General features: G+C 38.2%; 2 protein-coding genes across 2 annotated transcripts; both read right to left on the reverse strand.

Moving 5' to 3' along the window:
- Positions 1–1,123: 1,123 nt before the first annotated feature.
- Positions 1,124–5,147, reverse strand: LOC148065923 (uncharacterized). Its single transcript, XM_087808110.1, has 6 exons — positions 5,116–5,147; positions 4,929–5,010; positions 2,773–2,932; positions 2,636–2,689; positions 1,277–1,524; positions 1,124–1,168 (listed from the first exon to the last, which is right to left on the reverse strand). The coding sequence occupies exons 1-6, from the start codon at positions 5,145–5,147 to the stop codon at positions 1,124–1,126; spliced, it is 621 nt and encodes a 206-aa protein (XP_087664236.1).
- Positions 5,148–14,269: 9,122 nt separating this feature from the next.
- LOC148065924 (uncharacterized) lies at positions 14,270–18,960 on the reverse strand. Its single transcript, XM_087807998.1, has 3 exons — positions 18,845–18,960; positions 18,590–18,814; positions 14,270–17,269 (listed from the first exon to the last, which is right to left on the reverse strand). Exon 3 carries the CDS (start codon positions 17,238–17,240, stop codon positions 15,405–15,407), a length of 1,836 nt encoding a protein of 611 aa, XP_087664124.1. The 5' UTR covers positions 17,241–17,269; positions 18,590–18,814; positions 18,845–18,960; the 3' UTR covers positions 14,270–15,404.
- Positions 18,961–19,736: the final 776 nt, after the last annotated feature.

A 19,736-nucleotide genomic window follows, 5' to 3' on the forward strand; every position in this document is an offset into this window, starting at 1 on the left:
TGTGTGTTTGTATATAGTATGTGTGTTTGTGCTTGTCTGTGTTTATGTTTTTGTGTGTGTTTGTATATATATTATATGTGTGTGTTTGTATATAGTGTATGTGTCTTTTTGTGTGTGTGTTTGCATATAGCATGTGTATGTGTTTGTATATAGCGTATGTGTGTTTGTGCTTGTCTTTGTTTGTGTATGTGTGTGTTTGTATATAGTGTATGTGTGTTTGTGCTTGTCTTTGTTTGTGTGTGTGGGTCTTTGTATATAGTGTATGTGTGTTTGTGCTTGTCTTTGTTTGTGTGTGTGTGTCTTTGTATATAGTGTATGTGTGTTTGTGCTTGTCGTTGTTTGTGTGTGTGTGTCTTTGTATATAGTGTATGTGTGTTTGTGCTTGTCTTTGTTTGTGTGTGTGTGTCTTTGTATATAGTGTATGTGTGTTTGTGCTTGTCTTTGTTTGTGTGTGTGTGTCTTTGTATATAGTGTATGTGTGTTTGTGCTTGTCTTTGTTTGTGTGTGTGGGTCTTTGTATATAGTGTATGGGTGCTTGTTTGTGTGTATGTGTGTATGTCTTCTGTGGTTGTTATCATTGTGACATCACAGTTATCTTTACTCTACAATGTTTTCTTTGTTTGAAATTCAAGCTCAAGTTTCAAACATTAACAGATGCACGTTTATCTCGCTCTTTAAATAGTGTGTGTTGACGTCCATCTTCTCACACACACACATACAAACGCACACATACACACACACGTACACTGCCTGCCCAACCTCACATTGAAAGTAGGTCATACATGTTCACTGATGCACGTAAAACACAACTTCCTGTCTGTTCTGATTGAAGTCAGGATGATATTTTCGAGTAAAAATGTTCACTTTTTAACATAAAAATCATCATTATTGTGATCATTTTTCATCTCTGCGTCGACAAATGTTATCTCGTGCATCACCGCGTCAGAGCTGGAGATTAATTGATATTTTAAAATCCTGCTGTAACTGATGTCAGAGGAAAACAAAAGATAAAAATGTCCTCATAGTGTATGAAAGACAAAGAGAGGGTTTTGAATCAAACTTTATTGACAACATTGATCACGACAATTTATTCAAAAATAAACATTTAGAAACGAAGGAAGAGTCACTTCTTTGGGGTCTTCATCCCGTCGAACAGTTGACACTTTGCCTGCTCAGAGAAAAAACAACGAGACCCTCCAGTCAGACCCCACTCTTGTGTGAGTGTATTTATAAACGTGTGTGTGTGTGTGTTAGATTTCTGTGTTGTCGTGCCAACCTCGTGCCACAGGAGTGTGTCCGCAGGAAGACCCAGATGGCAGTGAGGGCACATCTCGGTCTTTTGGGAGTCCTCGTGCGCCCTTTGACCCCAGTTTGGCCCCTCACTGCCCCACAGGGGGCGACACGGGGAGTGGGAGGAACAAGCCACGCCGAAGTGAGGACGAGGGTCTGTCTGGTAGTTCACCTTCTGGCCACCAGAGGGCGGCAGCGGCAAAGGCTGGGATTCTTCCTGACGCGAGAAGAGAAGTTCATGTTTATTTAAAAAAAATAAACCAATAGCTTTTTCCCCTTTTATTAAAAAATTGTCCTTTTAGTGAGTTATTATTTTTCTCGAAATCATTTGTAAGTACATTAAAAAAATGTTTATAAAAACATGCCCATTAGGATATTTTTGTTTTGAATTTAAATAAAAATAATAGTAGCTTATTTAGCTTTGTTGTAAATGTCATGGACTAATAACATCTATATTTTTTATTTTAATTATTTTGTTTCTTGTTTTTATTCGCTTGACGGCCCTTTACTGCAGTTGTCGTAAATAATATATAAATGAAACAATGTGACTCCTTAAGAAATGTAATTGACCACCTATAATAGTACGAACAATAAAAAACCTAAATAATAAAACTCACAAAAGACACAAATCAAAGCAATCTTTTTGTCTATTCCACGATAAAGGTGGGTTTTCTGATTAGCATTAGCGATTAGCATTTCATATATAGTCATAAATAAAATAAAATAAATAACTTCAGACATAAATCACTAATAATGTTATCATTTGGACTGAGAGTGAATTGATGCTAACGTTATTAGCATTAGCATGTTATATTATTGAAGTGCATAACATGTCATATTTAAAATACAAAATACTATGTAGGGTCTCAGATACATTAAATTACCAGGTTTTTTTTTCACGATACCGTATCAATAATCGAATTGTGCTGTTTTGTGTATTTTAATTGTCTTAGCTTTTAAATCATTTTTTTTAATTTTTCAATATTGTATGTATAAAATTAAATAATTATATTTATTTTAAGTTTACGATGAACATCATATTTGTTTTGCAATTAAACTTCCGGCCTCTAGATGTCAGCACTCATTACATCCTCCACATCTAAAAGAACAACGAAATCCCGGCGGTGACTGAGGACGAGAGGATACAGTCGACTCCAGTGGCTTTTAAATCTGATATTTGGACATATTTTGGTTTGAAAACAAATGAAATCAGTTACGACTTCGTCAAGAGTCATGTGGTCTGTAAATACTGCAACACCAGAGTCAAGTACTCGACAATACTACACATATATCCTACAGTGTCACGATAAATTGTGACGACTGTCGTAAGAAACCTGTTGTGGATGGAAGTCGGCGTCTTGAGAGCGAAGGCAGTACCAGCACGGCTCGGACTCATGATCTGTGGAGACACAAAGACACAAAGACACAAAGACACAAAGACGTCACTTTGCTCTCAAGCTGGTACATGATGTTCTGTCGTACGTGGTGAGGGGTGAGGCGAGGAGGGGTGAGGTGGTGTGGAGGGGTGAGGCGAGGAGGGGTGAGGTGGTGGTGAGGGGTGAGGCGAGGAGGGGTGAGGCGTCTCCCCCGCATCCGTGGCCTCCCTGTCAACATCCTCCTGTGTGTCGCCATCATTCAACACCTGGAGACCAAAGATGAGACACGAGTGAATGTCATGAGTTTTCTATGGTAGTATATCAGTGACATCATCATGTTGAAGGGTTGGATTTAATATTTCAAATGTTGAAACTTTGATTTTTGTTTTTAAACTAAACTGTTTTTAAACTAAACGTGAATTTCTCTAAGGAGATTAATAAAGTATCTATCTATCTATCTATCTATCTATCTATCTATCTATCTATCTATCTATCTATCTATCTATCTATCTATCTATCTATCTATCTATCTATCTATCTATCTATCTATCTATCTATCTATCTATCTATCTATCCATCCATCCATCCATCCATCCATCCATCCATCCATCCATCCATCCATCCATCCATCCATCCATCCATCCATCCATCCATCCATCCATCCATCCATCCATCCATCCATCCATCCATCCATCCATCCATCCATCCATCCATCCATCCATCCATCCATCCATCCATCCATCCATCCATCCATCCATCCATCCATCCATCCATCCATCCATCCATCCATCCATCCATCCATCCATCCATCCATCCATCCATCCATCCATCCATCCATCCATCCATCCATCCATCCATCCATCCATCCATCCATCCATCCATCCATATATCCATCCATCCATCCATCCATCCATCCATCCATCCATCCATCCATCCATCCATCCATCCATCCATCCATCCATCCATCCATCCATCCATCCAACCATCCATCCATCCATCCATCCATCCATCCATCCATCCATCCATCCATCCATCCATCCATCCATCCATCCATCCATCCATCCATCCATCCATCCATCCATCCATCCATCCATCCATCCATCCATCCATCCATCCATCTATCTATCTATCTATCTATCTATCTATCTATCTATCTATCTATCTATCTATCTATCTATCTATCTATCTATCTATCTGTTGTTATTTTTAATATTTGATATTTGGAGAAACATAAGAATAATTGAATGTATTTAAAATGAATGAATTCGTTTTTACACATACAGTTTGATATTATAATTCCAATAAATTCAAAATAAAAAATCCGAATTCATTTTGCTTTTATTTGTAGCCTTTTAAATTCAATGAATCAACTGTAATTTTTCACCCTAATGAGGTCGTTTTATCATTATGTAAAAATCCTCCAATAACTAACAATTTCATATTTTTATTTTTCATTTCCAACGTACACTAAAACCATAAAAAAAATGTTGTATGAGGCACTTTCCATCTTTTTCATACTTTTGTATTTGTCCTTTTTGTAAGTTTTTGTTAAAGTCAATTTTAAAGAAAATATTAAAGTACATTTTTGGATAAAAATGCCTTTTATGATATTTTATTTATGATGAATTTCTTTTAAATAATTTAATTAAAAAAAGAGAAATACTAAAAAAAAAAAAAGAATCTATTTTTACACATAGTTTGATGTTCTCATTCCAATAAATACAAAATAAAGTTTCAGAATTCAATATTGTTTTATTCTTAGCATTTTCAATTCAATGTAAACATTTGGTTTAATGGCAGCAACATTTTATTTCCAATTAAAAACTTTTAAGACTATAGTCTCGAACTCTTGTTGATCGTTTTTTGTTTTTTTCGGCGAGTTTCATTTTTGTTTACCCACTGTCCTGGCGGATCTGGCGCCTTGCAGCCATGCCTGCCCTGAACTGTGTCTTTTATTCACGGACTATTGTTGGGCTTAATATTGTTGGTTTGCTGGTGTTTTTTGTATTAAATTGCATTTTGTTCACCTCAGCTGTTGTCATTTTATTCTCTTCCGCATCTGGGTCACCTTTTTAAGTGTCTCATTACACATTTAAATTATTGGAATTTTAAAAATTGATTTATATATATATATAAATGCAACCTTATTTATTCAAAGAAAATGGTTGAATGCTTTGAACAACCCAAGAAAGTTTCAATAAAAACATTTAATATTCTGATGCCACTGATATACTTTCCCCTTCATATCCACAAGTGTCTGACCTGGTCCACCTCACAAGCCTCGTGGTCCTCCTCCGGCTCCTCTCCGGGTTCTTGGTCACAGGTCTGGGTCGACGTCATGATGCTGAGGTTCAAGAGACAAACAAACACACAAAGGTCAACGACTACATGAACTTCCAACGATCTTATCAGCTCCAGTGTCTTGTTACCAACTCTCTCCTGTTCTCACCTGATCTCTTGATCCTCCTGCTCGTCCTCCATCTCTACCGTCTCTTCTTCATGGCGTCATCCCTGTCAAATGTTCTCCCTTCTTTCCCTCCTTCTCTCTCTCCTTCTCTCTCTCGTTCTCTCTCTCTCTCTCTGTGTGAAACGGAAACTCCGGGTCTTCAATATTTCATGTGTGTGAATGGTTTTGTGTAAAGAGTCTCAGGTGAGAGTCTCGTGACTCTGAACCAACAAACCGGGACTAAAACCCACAAACTCCAGATGTTCCTCCGGACAAACCAAACTTAAATTATTGTTTGTTTAAGTATTTGTTTGTGGTGTGACTGTGAGGTTCCATACAGACACCTGATCGATCACTGGTGATATTATGAAACATGTGTGACTGGAAAAACTACGACACCAGGTCATTTTATGATATTCCTGAATTAAAAGGTTAATTTTATTTTTAAATTGTAATTACAATTATTTTTTTTATGAAACATAATTTATAAAAAAATTAATAAAAAAATTGAATAAATGAATATAGTTCGATATTTTAATTCTTATGATTTAATTATTTGGTAAATTATTTTTTTTAATTTTAATAATTGAAATTAAAAAATTGAATACATTAATATAGTTCAATTTTAATTATAATTATTAAAATATATTTTTCAATTAATTCTTTGAACTGGTCCACCTCACAAGCCTAAACTTATTTTAAATAATATTTTTTTTAATGATTAAATAAATCGACTATTTGTACATTAAATGCATTTTAATATATTTTTAAAACATATATATTTCAATTATTGCAGTTAACCGAGTTGATATTCTACTTAAATTAAACAATTTGTAAATTATATATATATTTTTTAATGATTCAATTTTTTTTTAAAATAGAATACCATCAAAATTAATCATTTTTACTTCACTTAATTATTTCGTATTATAATATAATTGAATCATTTGTAAATTAAAATGTTAAAAAATTTGAAGGTATTCATGATGAATTATTTTTTGAAAAACCGAGTTTAATATTCTAATTAAAAATTATATATATATATATTTAATTATTTGCCAATACAAACATGTTGGTATAATAGTGTCACCAGAATTTAATAATGAATTAAATAGGCTAAAAATTGAAGAAAAAAAAAATCAAGTTATAAAATGTATTTTTGAATTATTAGAATCAAAATGTATCATTAATAAATATATTCAATTCTAAGTATTTTATTTATCAAAAAATGTATATATATATATTTAAAAAATGATAGATATTTCATTATATAACTCAATAGAATTTCAATAAAACACAATTAAAGATGAATAATTTGAAATGTTATATATATATACTGTAAATATATATATATATATATATTAAACTAAACGTGAATTTATATATATATATATATGTATATATATATATATATATATGGCTGTCAAAGCGCTTTGTGACCCTGGTCTAGAAAGGCGCTATATAAATAGAGATTATTATTATTATTATTATATATATATATATACAGTTATATTCTGACGTCACTGATACATTTCCATAATAAATTCCACAGCATTTTCTGAGAATAAAAGGCTGCAGTTCAACACACGTCCAGCAGAGGGAGAACGCGTTCTAAAATCCACCTACTGTCCAAGTTCAAGAACAAAAAGTGAAAGATATTTCCATGTTGTTTTCTTTGTTTTGCCGTCGCTCATTTTGTGTTTATTACCACGACTCACCTCCATTTATCCTAGTCTGTTTTTTTTAAAGCCTGAAAATAGTCCATTAAAAAAAAACAACCCAGCATTCATGGCTTCAAACAAATCAAATCCAAATGAGCAAATATTACTCGCAGGGTTTGATGCTCGTGTCGTCTTTCTATAAGAGCTCCGCAGGTCGCGAGTAATTTGAGTGTTTTTTTTTCCTGTAAATGTTTTTTTTTTTTTCTTTCCTCTCTTATTTGGAGGAAGGAGAGCGACGGGAACATAACTGGTGATGACTCACCAGTCTTTTGTGACAGTGGTGCAGAGAGAGTGCTCCTCACCCATGTCTCCCCCCCTTTGGGGCGCGTGCATACCAAACAAGAAATGGGGAGAAAGAGAGAAAAAAAAAAAAGGGGGTTGGATTGGAAAGTGGGGAAGGCTTTGAGGAGGAATGGCACTGTAGATAATTAAAGGACAAAGAGAGAAAATGGGAGGATGGAGGAGGATGAAAGGAGAGAGAGCAAGAAAATAAAAGGCAGGTTTGGAGAGAGATGGTAAACAAAAGATGCAGCTCTTAGACAGGAGGGTTTTTTTTGTTTTTTTTTCCAGGTCTAATGGCTGGTGAAAGCTCCACTGATCAGAAGCATTAAGGATTGTTTTCCCGCTCGGAGTTTCCACTCACCTTGTGTTTAAACAACTGGCCTTGATGTTGAACCAGATGTTTTTAAAGTGTGTGGTTTTTTTTTCAAGATTGACTTCAGACTCGTGTGCGTTTTAATGAGTTGTTTATTTGGATAATTGAATTTAATAGTTTGTTTATTTCGTTAAAAAATCGAAAATATTAATAGAAATGAATGACATTTTTTTTTTTACTCATAGAGTTTTATGTTTTTATTAAAACAATTAAAAAAATAAAGCTTGTAAATCAATATTTTTTCATTTGTAGCCTTTTCAATTCAGTGTAAAAAATGTGCAGCCAGACAGTAGCAGGAGAGCACAGAGCTACTGGATCGAACTTTCATTCAAGAATATGAATTAAAAAAAAACATATTAAATTTAGAAAATAAACATGTTAATTGAAGTAGAAGCTAGTTTTATTTACATTTTTTACAACATGTTTTCCCACAATTTTGATGCTTCATCAAGGACAATTTTTATGTTTTGTTTATAAATAATAAATAAATAATAATATAATAATAATAATATAAATAATAATAATTTAGCAAGTTAGCAGTGAACGCGGGAATGTTATTGTCATAATTGGATGCAAAATGATTCTCAGTTGTGTTATTATATCGGGTACAAAGCTGTTTAATATTGTAAACATGTTTGATGTTAGCATTGGTTAGCCAGGTAGCCGGGTTAGCACAATTAGCATGCTTTTTTTATTTTTTCGACCGCACATTTCGAAATGTAAGAACTAGACAAACCGACAATGAAAACCGTAGATTGTGTCTGTCGGTATCAGACACACCGTACTCTGATGGTGGTAGCAAAACAAAACGGTGTATAACATTTAAAAACATTTGATTCTTTGATGCAAAGCTAGCACAATTAGCATGATGGCTATTTTTTTTTTATCCCCACGTACATTTAATTACGTATAAACTACACAAAATGACAATGAAATCCAACCAGGAATCAAAAAACACATTTTAAATCCGATGTTTGACTTGGTAAATAAAGCTAGGTTAGCTCAATGCTAATTCAACCAGTTAGCAAGATGTTTTATTTACTAGCTGTGCTTGTCCACTCATTTTACTGGTGTAAAATTGGTGTGAAGAAATAAAAAAACAAACATTTTATTTGGTTAACAAAGGTTAGCCACATAGCGGAGCTAGCATGTTGGCTATTTTGTTTTAGCCCCTAACACGTTACATAATGTGAAAACACAATCATGAATTAAAGAAAATACATTTTAAATCAGATGTTTGACTTAAAGAAAAACTAGGTTAGCTCAATGCTAATCCAACCAGTTAGCAGAATGTTGTTTTCACTCACTTTACTTTTAGCAACATGTTGTCCAACAATATGATCTTGAAGCAGGACAAAATGTTTTTGTTGTAGCTTATATATGTAGTAAATTATCAAAGAAACAAAATAGTGTAAAAAATTCAAGCACATTTTATTATTTGCTATTAGTGGAGGTTAGCCACGTAGCAGAGTTAGCTCGATTAGCATGGCGGCTATTTTGTTTTATCCCCACACACATCACATCATGTAAAAAAACAATCTTAAATCTGAAAAATCAATTTAAAAGATCTTTTTTTGGTGTAAAGAGGCAAAAATATAGGTTAGCTTAATGCTAACAGCTAACAGGAGGAATGTTTTCTTGTCTCTTTCCTTTTAATAGTCGAATCACTTTACTTTTAGCAGCATATTGTCCAACATATGATCTTTAAGCAGGACAAAATGTTTTTGTTGTAGCGTATACATTATACAATGTAGTAAATTATCAAAGGAACAAAATGGTGTAAAAAATTCAAACATATTTTATTATTTTGCTATTAGTGGAGGTTAGCCACATAGCGGAGCTAGCTCGACTAGCATGGAGGCTATTTTGTTTTATCCCCACACACATTACATCATGTAAAAAATAATCTTAAATCTGAAAAATCATCTATTTTTGGTGTAAAGAGGCAAAAATATAGGTTAGCTTAATGCTAACAGCTAGCAGGAGGGATGTTTTCTTGTTTTTTTCCTTTTAATAGTCGAATCACTTTACTTTTAGCAGCATTTTGTCCGACAGTTTGATTATGAAGCAGGAGAGAATGTCTTTGTTCGGCTTATCAACAACATAATGTAGCAAGTTAGCAACAAAAGCGGGATCATTATTGTCATTATCGGACACACCGATGGTTGTGTTAATGTGTTGTGAACAAAAAGAGCTCTGACCGGAGTATACAATTTACAGCCATTACAAAACACAAGGGGTTGCCACGCAACCTAATGCGAGCAATTCCTTTAATGGCGTCCGCCATGATATTTTATTTTTATATTTCCGTGAGTTTTGTCGCCTCGAAGCCGTAGAGTGTGCGATTAAAAAGCGACTAAAAAGCGTGTCTTCTCTGCACCGTCGCCGACGATCCGAGGAGCTGGATGTTTACCAGACGCCGCTGCTGTCGGAGCGGGAGGCTTTTTAAATAATCTAATTGCATTTTAATTATAGAACTCCCACCAGGCATATAGAAGCGATTTTGACGACGCTAAATTTTGTCTGTGGATTTTTTTTTTTAATATATATATATATAAAAAAACGTAGGAGTCGGAGGCGTAAAATGAAAAAAATAAAAGTGTTAGTGAGATATCAGTAGGGGCGGTAAAGCGGCGCCGAACAAGATGTTTGACACGAAAATAATAGCTTGAAAATTTTCACGACGGGTTAATTGGTGGCGAAGCCACGGGCGCCGCGGTCAGACGTACGGCTACAAAAGACTGATTATGTTGCTCAGTGTGTTCTGGATGCCACTCGGCTCCTGACGTTTTATTGTATGAAATACTTATGAAATACTTGTATAATTCAGAATATTATTGATCAGTGTTCTTTCCTTGTTACATTAAATAAAAAACAGTATTTTTCAGAATATCAGTCATAAAGGTTATAAAGTAGTTTATCTTTGACATTAGCTGAGCTTAGCAACGTAGCAATGCTAGCAGGATTAGCATGGTGGATGATTTTTTTCTTCTTCTTTTAATCGACTTCACATTTCAAAGTTTAAACTGACAATGAACCCTGAATCTATAATTATATTAGAAAAGAGATATTTGATTTATAGACGTAAACATCTAGGTTAGCTTAATGCTAATCCAACCAGCCAGCAGGAGGGATTAGTCAACTTAATTTAAGTTTAAACAACAATTTGATGCTTTGGCTAGGACAGTTTGTTGTTGTGATGTTTATAAATAACCCCATGTGGCAAGTTAGCAAATAAAGCAGGAATATTATTTTCATTATTGGACGCACAATTACTCCGAGTTGTGTAATTGTACTGGGAAAAAAACTGTGTAAGACGTTCAAAAATAATTTTATTTTTGATGTTAGCAGAGGTTTGCCATGTAGCAGGGTTAGCACTATTAGCATGACGGATTTTATTTTCACCGATTGCCCATTTTGGAATGTAAAAACTACACAAACTGACAATGAAAACAAACTTTGAAGCAAAAATTACATTTGAAGAGGATTTTTTAACTGATGAACATTAATTAGCTTAATGCTAATCCAACCAGCTAGCAGGAGATATGTGTTTTCATTTTTTCTTTCTTTATTGTAAGAATATTTTGTTCATAGCTAGATATGTTTCAGTCAACTGTTTCAGTCAACAGGTTTTATTGTTTGTTTATAAATAACATAGTGTAGCAAGTTAGCAGTGAAAGCAGGAATAACATTGTCATTATTGGACATTCAAAAAGATTTGTATTTTTAATGTTAGCAGAGGTTAGCCACAGCTTTTATTTTAATCGATTACAAATTTCTAAACGTGAAAACGACACAAACCAGCTTTGAAATAAAAATGACAATTGAAGAAGATTTTTGATGTATGAAAGTAAAACATCTATGTTAGCTTAATGCAAATCCAATCAGCTAGTAGGAGGGATGTGTTTTATTGTTTTTGTTTTCTTTATTGAAAGAATATTTTATTTCATTGCTAGTTATGTTTCAGTCGAATTCAATTTTAACATTATGTTTTCCCGCTAGCAAAACACAAAACTGTGTAAGACATTTAAAAAAAAAAGAAAAAAAAAAGTTAGCTTAGGTTAGCCACGTAACGGGTCTAGCACGATTAGCATAGCTGTTTGTTTTTTTTAATCAACTGCATATTTCAAAATTTGTAGCTACACAAAGTGACAATGAAAACCAACCATGAAGCAAAAATTGCATTTGAAACAAGATTTTTGTTGTATGGACATAAATACTAATTTAGCTTAATGCTAATCCAACATGCTAGCAAAACTGTTTTCCTTTCTTGTTTACTTTATTGTAAGAATATATATATATATATATTTTTATAGCTAGTTATACTTCTGTTGACTCATTTTAAAACATATTTCCTAACAATTTGATCTTGAAGTTTTATAAAATATATATTTTTTCTGACTTGTAGATAACATCATGTAGCAAGTTAGCAATGAAAGCAGGATTATTATTGTCATTATTAGACGCACAATAACTCCAAGTTGTGTTGTGTTAATTTGTTGGGAACAAAACACATTCTAAAACATCCTTTTCTTGTTTTGTTTTTTCTTTATCTACTTATATTTGACGGTACATAAGCAGTACGTCGTCCCTTCATCTCTACTTTCTGATCCTCCGAGTTGAAAATGAAGTTCATTGGAAAAACTCCATCCTCTCGTCTCTCTCCAGAACATCATGTCCTCGTCCTCGTCTACACAAACAATCCCGAGAACCTCGTGACGGACAAAGACACTTAATCGTCGTCAGAAACGAGGTCCAGGAGTCAATTGTGTAAAAAAATGTCCCCTCAGCCAGTACGAGACCAAAGTGCTCAAGATCCAGACATTTCTGGGCGTCATGGCGACAAGAGTCAAAGAGCCAAACGAGAGCGATGGAGTGGCTGAGGGAAGAAAAAAGAAAAAAGAAAAGAGCTGATTATGTTGTCGTAAGTCTGCGTCGCTGTGAGGAAAGTAAGACGGTCTTTTCTCTTCTGCCGTGACTTTTTAATCAAAATATTCATGTTTCCGCTCGACAAGGACATTGTGTTTCTGTTGCGCCGCAGTTTGAGCTCTTGTTGAAAAGATATAGCATGAGTCGAGCAAATCACTTCTTAAAAGGAAGTGATGTCGTCTTCGCCTTTTTTCCACTTTTATCGTTGATCGCAATAAACATGAGTTGACACGTGTGGTTTTAGCAAAATGATGCTAATTTAAATGGTACCATGGCTTAGCTTAAACAGCCTCGTAAAAGGACTTTAGCGGCCCTGGTTTGGCCCTCGGGCCATCGGAAAAACAGCTATGTAACTGTAGATTTAGCTTTGAGACTAGCATCCTTATAGTTAACGATATGAGCATTAAGATCCTTTGAGTTTTACCTTTCTTTGCCAACCATCTGGCAGTCCAAATAATTAGAATTGAGAGGGCCTGATTTGGCCCCTGGGCCTTGTGTTTGATATGCCATTGGAGTAATAGTTCTGTAATTGTAGCTTTAGCTTAGCTTAAAGACTAGCATCCTTATAGCTAACGATATGAACATTAAGATCCTTTGCTTTTTACTTTTTTTGCCAACCATCTGGCAGGCCAAATAAATTTAATTTAGTGGGCCTGATTTGGCCCCTGGGCCTTCAGTGACACGAAAAAACAAAAAGATATTGATAATAGTACCTTAGCTTAGCATAGAAACTAGCAACTCTATGGCTAGCAACTTAAATTGAATTTATTTTGGGCCAAACATCTGGCCGGCCCCATAAAATGACCTGGTGCGTCTACAATGGTCCCTGGGCCCTTAAGTTTGACTCGTGGGAAAGCAAAATGATATTGATACAAATGGTACTTTAGATTAGCATAAAAACTAGCAACTCTATAGCTAGCAACTTAAATTGAATTTATTTTGGGCCAAACATCTGGCCGGCCAAATAAAAAACCTTCAGCACTCCTGATTTGGCCCCGGGGCCATGAATTTGACACTTGTGGAAAAGCAAAACGATATTGATACAAATGGTACCTAAGCTTAGCATAGAAACTAGCAACTCTATAGCTAGCAACTTAAATTTAATTTTCTTTGGGCCAAACATCTGACCGACCCCATAAAATGACCTGGTGGGCCTACAATGGTCCCTGGGCCTTGAGTTTGAAAGATGTCCTCTACTGGATCGGCAACAATGAAGAGTAATATAATAAAATTAATAATAACTGGTACTTTAGCTTAGCTTAAAGACTAGCGTCTTCATAGGCCGACACATCTAAGAACTAACTGGTACCTTCTATCAAAGACTAGTATCTCTACAGCTATTAATGTGAACATATTAATTTATTTTGATTTTAAGCCTCATAAATGAATAATAAATAGAAGATTTTCAATTACAACACCATGCTGAGGTCTTTGGAGAATATGCTGAAGCGGTTCGTCATTAATGAACCACTGCGTCAACAAGTGTTTGACGACCGCCGAGGTTGCGACATCGAAAAACGTCGTAAAGATTTCCGTTACAATGTGTTTAACCTCCTGTGTGTGTGTGTGTGTGTGTGTGTGTGTGTGTGTGTTCTGCCGCCGCAACATATGTACCGATGGATGACTCACCCACCAATCATGTGACTCATCAATCACTGCAGTTACCACTTCCCTCCCGCCGTCTGAGTGATTCTGTTCTTCGCTCACTCCTCCCTTTTCTTTCTTTCTTTCTGTTTTTTTTGTTCGCATTCCTGCAGATTTTGATTGTCCTTCGCTTTCGTCGTCTCGAATTGATCACGTCGGCGGAAAGACACGTACGTACCACGACCACAAGTCATTAAAAAAACTGAACTTTAATAAAATAATTGCTTTTATTTTTGTAATATAGCAAAACTAGTAATCATCATGCTGTTATTTACACATTACACAGGCATATTTATTTCACACTGTACATTTTACAATGCTAGAGTTGACATCAACAACAACCTCAGAACAAGACAGACGGCGGCACTGCCTCTTTCCTTTTTCAGGATTTTTAAATTCTTTTTTTTTTTTTTTTCACAGTTTTATTCAGAGAAAACAACCAATCTTCGTCATTCTCTTCGTTTATTTTTTCCTCTTTTTTTTTGGTAAAATTTTTTTTTGTCTATTTTTTAAGATGCAAGTAGAAAGACGTGCATTTGAGCGGCTTTAGCACAATCCCTGACTCCCCGGCCTGGAACTTTTTTTGAAATGATTCCGGAAAAAATGAATAAAATCGAGAGAATTCAAGTATATTTTGGTGAAGGAACAACTAAAAGGGATATGGATGAAATGAAAAAAGACTCCTGGCGAAGTGATGACGATGGAGGTTTTTTTTTTAAATCTGCTATCAGAGTTCAGGATGAATGAAAAACCCTCGGTCCACCAGGTTGGAAGTGTTTTGAGTTTAAGTTTGTGCTTTTGGAGTCCACAGGGTTTTGTCATTAGGACCTGTTGATGGTTCGACTACGCAAACATGACGCTCACCTTGATGCTTGTAAGGCAGAATTCAGAAAAACTGAAAAATGATTGTGTGTCTGTGTACAGTTGCCGATCACCAACAAAGAAGGCAACCACAGATTCAAACAAAGGTGTTATTCGTGTGTGTGTCGACGGTGAGATACACGTTGATTGTGTAAACGTGGTTCCCCTTTTGTGTGTGTTTGTCTGATAGAAAACTCTGAAAATGCATCAGAGGTTAAACCTGAATGGAGTCAGACATACACGCCGGTATGTTCTGTTTTTTTGTTGTTTTTTTTTTTACAATGTAAACTGAGCAAGAGGCCGAACATCGTCTCTCTGGAAAAAGAATCAACGAAAATACCGTGAGTTAAACAACACAAATTTGTCGCTCTTGGGCCCTTTTTTTTTTTTAATCGCCGTCCAAGTCTTCTCGGAGACTTCCCGCCCTCGCAGCTAAATCACCGCTTAAGAATCTGTTGGAACCGTAAATGTCCTCAAAAGTCTCAGTACATTCTACGCTTCATGTAGATCCTCTCGATAAAGTTCTCCAGCTCCTCCTCGCTGTCCAGCTGAGGCACCAGCCCGTCTTCCTCGTAGTCTTCGGCCGGCGTGACTTGCGGGTAGTAGTAGGGGGGCTGTCTGCCTCTCCGGGGAGGGGCGATGGGTTTAGGGGGAGGTAAAGGTTGATAGGTCCGTGGGTGAGGAAGGATGTAGTTGGAGATGTAGGGACTGAGAGGCAGACTGGGTGGCTGCCTCCAACCCTGACCGCGACCCTTACCGGGCCTTTGTCTGCGCCTAGGGACCGGCAAGTCAAATTCCTGGGGGGCATATGGCTGTTCTCTGGAAGGTGGGCTCTTGCCGTAGAAGTGTTGTTTGGGGTGCGGGAAATAGACGGGGTAGTATGCTCGATATGGCTTCTGGTAGTAGGGGTACGAAGGGAAGGCCAGAAACTGTTTGGTGGGCTTGTACCAGTACTCGAGCTGCTTCTGCGGCCGGTACCAGTAGTCCTTCTTGTACGACTTCTGCCACTTCTTGTTCTTGTACTTGTGTCCGGCTTTCTTGGGGTTCTTGGGAGCCGCGTAGTGGTGCTTGGACGGGAAGGCGAGGGGCGGAGGCACCAGGGGCCTGAAGCGAGGCATGACGGCGCCGCCGCCGTTGCTCGGCTGCTGCAGCAACTCTTTCCGCTTCTTCTTCTTCTCCTCCACGTCGCTGATGATCTCGATGACGTCGTCGGCCGGCAGGTGCAGCTTGCTGCTGATCTCGATCAGCCGGTCGATCATCTGCTGGTCCATGTCGTCGTCGTCGTCGTCGTCCTGGCCCACCTCCTCGGAGCGCTTGTCCTCGGCCGTGTTGCTGGCCGCGCCCGAGCTCTTCTGCCGGGGCTTCAGGAAGTTCTGCTGCTTCCTGCCCATGTACTGCAGCACCATGTCGGAGGCGATGTCCGCCAGCCTCTGCTCCTCCTCCCGGGCCCGCTCCGCCTCCTCCTGCTGCCTCAGCACCTCCTGCTTCTCCGCCTGAGCCCGGGCCTCCTCCTCCATGTGGGCCAGGCTCTCCTCTTCCTCCTCCAGCTCCTCCTCCATCTCCTCCCCTCCGTCCTCGAAGTCGTCCATGTAGTTGCCGCCCTTGGTGCGCCTCTCGCTGGGCTGGTTCTCCTGCCAGTGCTTCTTCTTCCCGGCCCAGGCCAGCTGAGTGTTGTAAGCCTTGTATCCCTTCAGCGGCGGCAGGATCTCATTGTCTTGGAGGCCCAAGTCAATGTTTTGGAAGTACCCCCTAATTCTGCGCTGCAAAGAAGCATCGGCCACCAGCAGAGGATTTCGCCCTTCTTTACCCTCCCTTCCTTTCTCCGCGGACCACCCTCCATCTTCTTCGCTGGTGAAATCTTCACTTTTCTCCTCGCCCTCAGCCGCCGCCAATTGACTTACAATTAGCTGTTCAATAGTCTTATCAGCCGCCCGTCCTTCCCCGTCCTCCTCGGCCCCCCTCTCTCTTATCTCCCCACCCTTCAGGTCTACATCCTGACTCCCCTCCCAGTCTCTGTTGTCACTCTGGTGGTCCAAAGCCTCCAGGAGAACCGAGAGCACCCGCGCCGCCGGGTCTAGGGTTTTATCGGCGGGGTCATCTTGCGACGCGTTCTCCGCCCTGGACGAGGTCTCGGACGGGGGCGCGAGGAAGGGGTCGTCGAGGCGGTCCTGTTTTTCGGCGCGGGTTCGCCCCTCCGCACCTCCCGCCCCTCCTGCGCCCCCCGCGGGGGCGGCGCCGGCCAGCCGTGGAATTACAAGGAGCAGAACCAATAGGACGAGGTGGGCTGAGGAAGGGGCGTGATGACCGGTCATGACCATGCAGAACTGGCAGGAGGGAGGTGAAGCACCTGGAGAAGACACGGAGGAGAAAAGCGGGGGAAGAAGAAACGTCACATTCGTCATTTTCTTTTTCTTTTTTTAATCATTTTTTTTTCTGCAGTCATTTTGGAAATAAAACCTGATCTAATAATGATATTTTGAACATTTAGATTTTTGTATTTTCCTTTTTTTTTAACTGCATTTACTGGATTGTTTATGTCTTTAATAATGTTCTTAATTTATCCAGTGAAATTATCACTTAAAAAAACAATTGTTTAAATAAAAGATTAAAACGAGTGTCTGGAGCGCAACAGTATGGAGGCGCAGCAGCGCATTTTCGTTTATACACTCGGGTTTGAACGAGTGAATCCGAATAAATGTTCGTTTATGTCGCACATATTTAGAATTTAAAAAGAAAAAAAGGCGTTTTGATTCCGTTACTTATTTTTTCCGACTGATGCCAAACGAAATGAGTCCCGTTTTCATAAAAAAAAATGCGCAAATATATTAAACGTCTGGCAAAAAAACAAACATTTTATCTCGTTCATTCTTCAATCAATCCTCACAGAACTGCGCCTGTTTGAAACTATTTCTTGTTTAAATGATCGTTTCTCACCTGTTCCTGCGGGAGAAAATGTGCGCATCTGCCATTTTTTACGCAAAACCGATTCAGGAAAAATAGAAACGAAAAATCCGTGTTTTTTTTAAGGATCTTGTGCGTCAAAAAAAAAGAAGAAATAAAGCGGCGGAACGTTTTGGAGAAGTCGTGCGTAAATGTGCGATCCAAGGCTGTTGAACCCTGCAGGTTTCTGAGCCCACGAGTGGATCAGCTCCCACATTTTTAGTGGACGAAGCCCCCCTTTTTTTTGTGCAATGGGGGAGAGGGCAGCTGCTATAGAAACCGAGCTTTGTCCTCATAAGGTGGGCACGATTCTTCCCACTGGAGGAATGCGGAGAAATTTCACTGCACAGTCGTATTAAAATGATTCGGTGTTTAACGCAATTTATGGAGGAAAAACGCATTTTTAAAAATGAACGGATTTATTACTGTTATTCATCTTATTTTTGACGTTTTTATTTCAATCATGAAAAAGGATTTTAGTATATTAAGTAATGATTTAAAGTGTATTTCTTAACATAAAAAAATTGAAACAAAAAGTCTTAAATCAAAATTAAATACATTTAACAGACAAACACGTTTTTATTTTCAGTATCCTAATTTTTCGTTTAGTTTTCGATTCAAAAACATGTCAATGGGTTGTTTTTTTTAATAACCAAACGAAAGAAAAGTCATTCACACACTGAAAGCTTGACAAACACAATAGAAGCAGGTTTTTAGTTCCACTTACCTGGAGTCCCACTGTGTGTGGGGAAGGGTTGAGAAAAAAAAACAGCCAAAAATTCTGAGTGGTGGATAAGTCAAGAAAGAGAAATTCAGTCGTCTCCTTTAACTGCCAACATGAAGAAAAACCACTATAGTTGCGCTGCAGTGGTGCTTATGTACAATTTAGTCAGTGTTTTCAGCACCACGGCCAGCGCAACTTTATTGTATATACCCTCCGTGGACCACGTGACTCGTCCCCCCCCCCACACCCCTCCTCCACCCTCCCCCCTGCTGCAGGCAGTGCTGACGTCACGTCCATTGATAAGAACGTTGGTGTGGAGATGGCACCGTGAGTCGAGGCTGGCCCCGGCTGATGAATGAACGGAAATGGCATGAATGAAAATGTAGCTTTTTTTTCCTCAATGGACGTGGAAAAGTGAGTCGTTTTTTCCCCTCCGTCCCTCCTTTGGCGGGCGAGCGTGAGTCCGAGTCCGAGGCTCAAAAAACCCTGACCCGGGCTCTTTTAATTAAGGTCGTTTTTGGAAAGGTGTGGGATCATTGATGGGAATCGGGGCAGCTCTCCAGAGATCAGCCTGTTGAGCTCTCGTCCGATCGGTGGGCCCCCCCAAGGGTCTTTCTTCCCAGGGGGGGGCCACACACGGGAAGAGAAAGTCTCGCTCAATTTCTGTTCAATTTCCAGGGATTGCACAATTTTCCGCCCGCTGTCTCAAATTATTTCTGGCTGCTGTCGTTGATGGAGCAGGACATTGTGCTCCTCTGTCGCCGTGACACCGGCGACCCTGTGGTGCCCGGAAAAACTCATGTGGCAACATGTTATAACTGTGTGAATAAAAGACATTTAAAATGTCGGAATGAATTGATGTGTTTTCAGAATCACTTTTTCATAATTCTCTTTCAGGGTGTTTGTATTAGGGGTGTGTATTGGCAGTTGTCATTATGATGTTTTGTGATCAATAGTAACGAGTATATATGTGTAGTACTGTCGAGTACTTGACTCTGGTGTTGTAGTATTTACAGACCACAAGACTCTTGACGAAGTCGTAACTGCTTTCATTTGTTTTCAAACCAAAACATGTCAAAACATCAGCTCCCGGAGTCACTGTATCCTCTCGTCCTCAGTCATACTTGGGCTCTTGCGAGATTTCATTGTT

The sequence above is a fragment of the Callionymus lyra genome, chromosome 14 (genome assembly GCF_982586985.1).
Source record: "Callionymus lyra chromosome 14, fCalLyr1.hap1.1, whole genome shotgun sequence".
Taxonomy (NCBI): domain Eukaryota; kingdom Metazoa; phylum Chordata; class Actinopteri; order Syngnathiformes; family Callionymidae; genus Callionymus; species Callionymus lyra.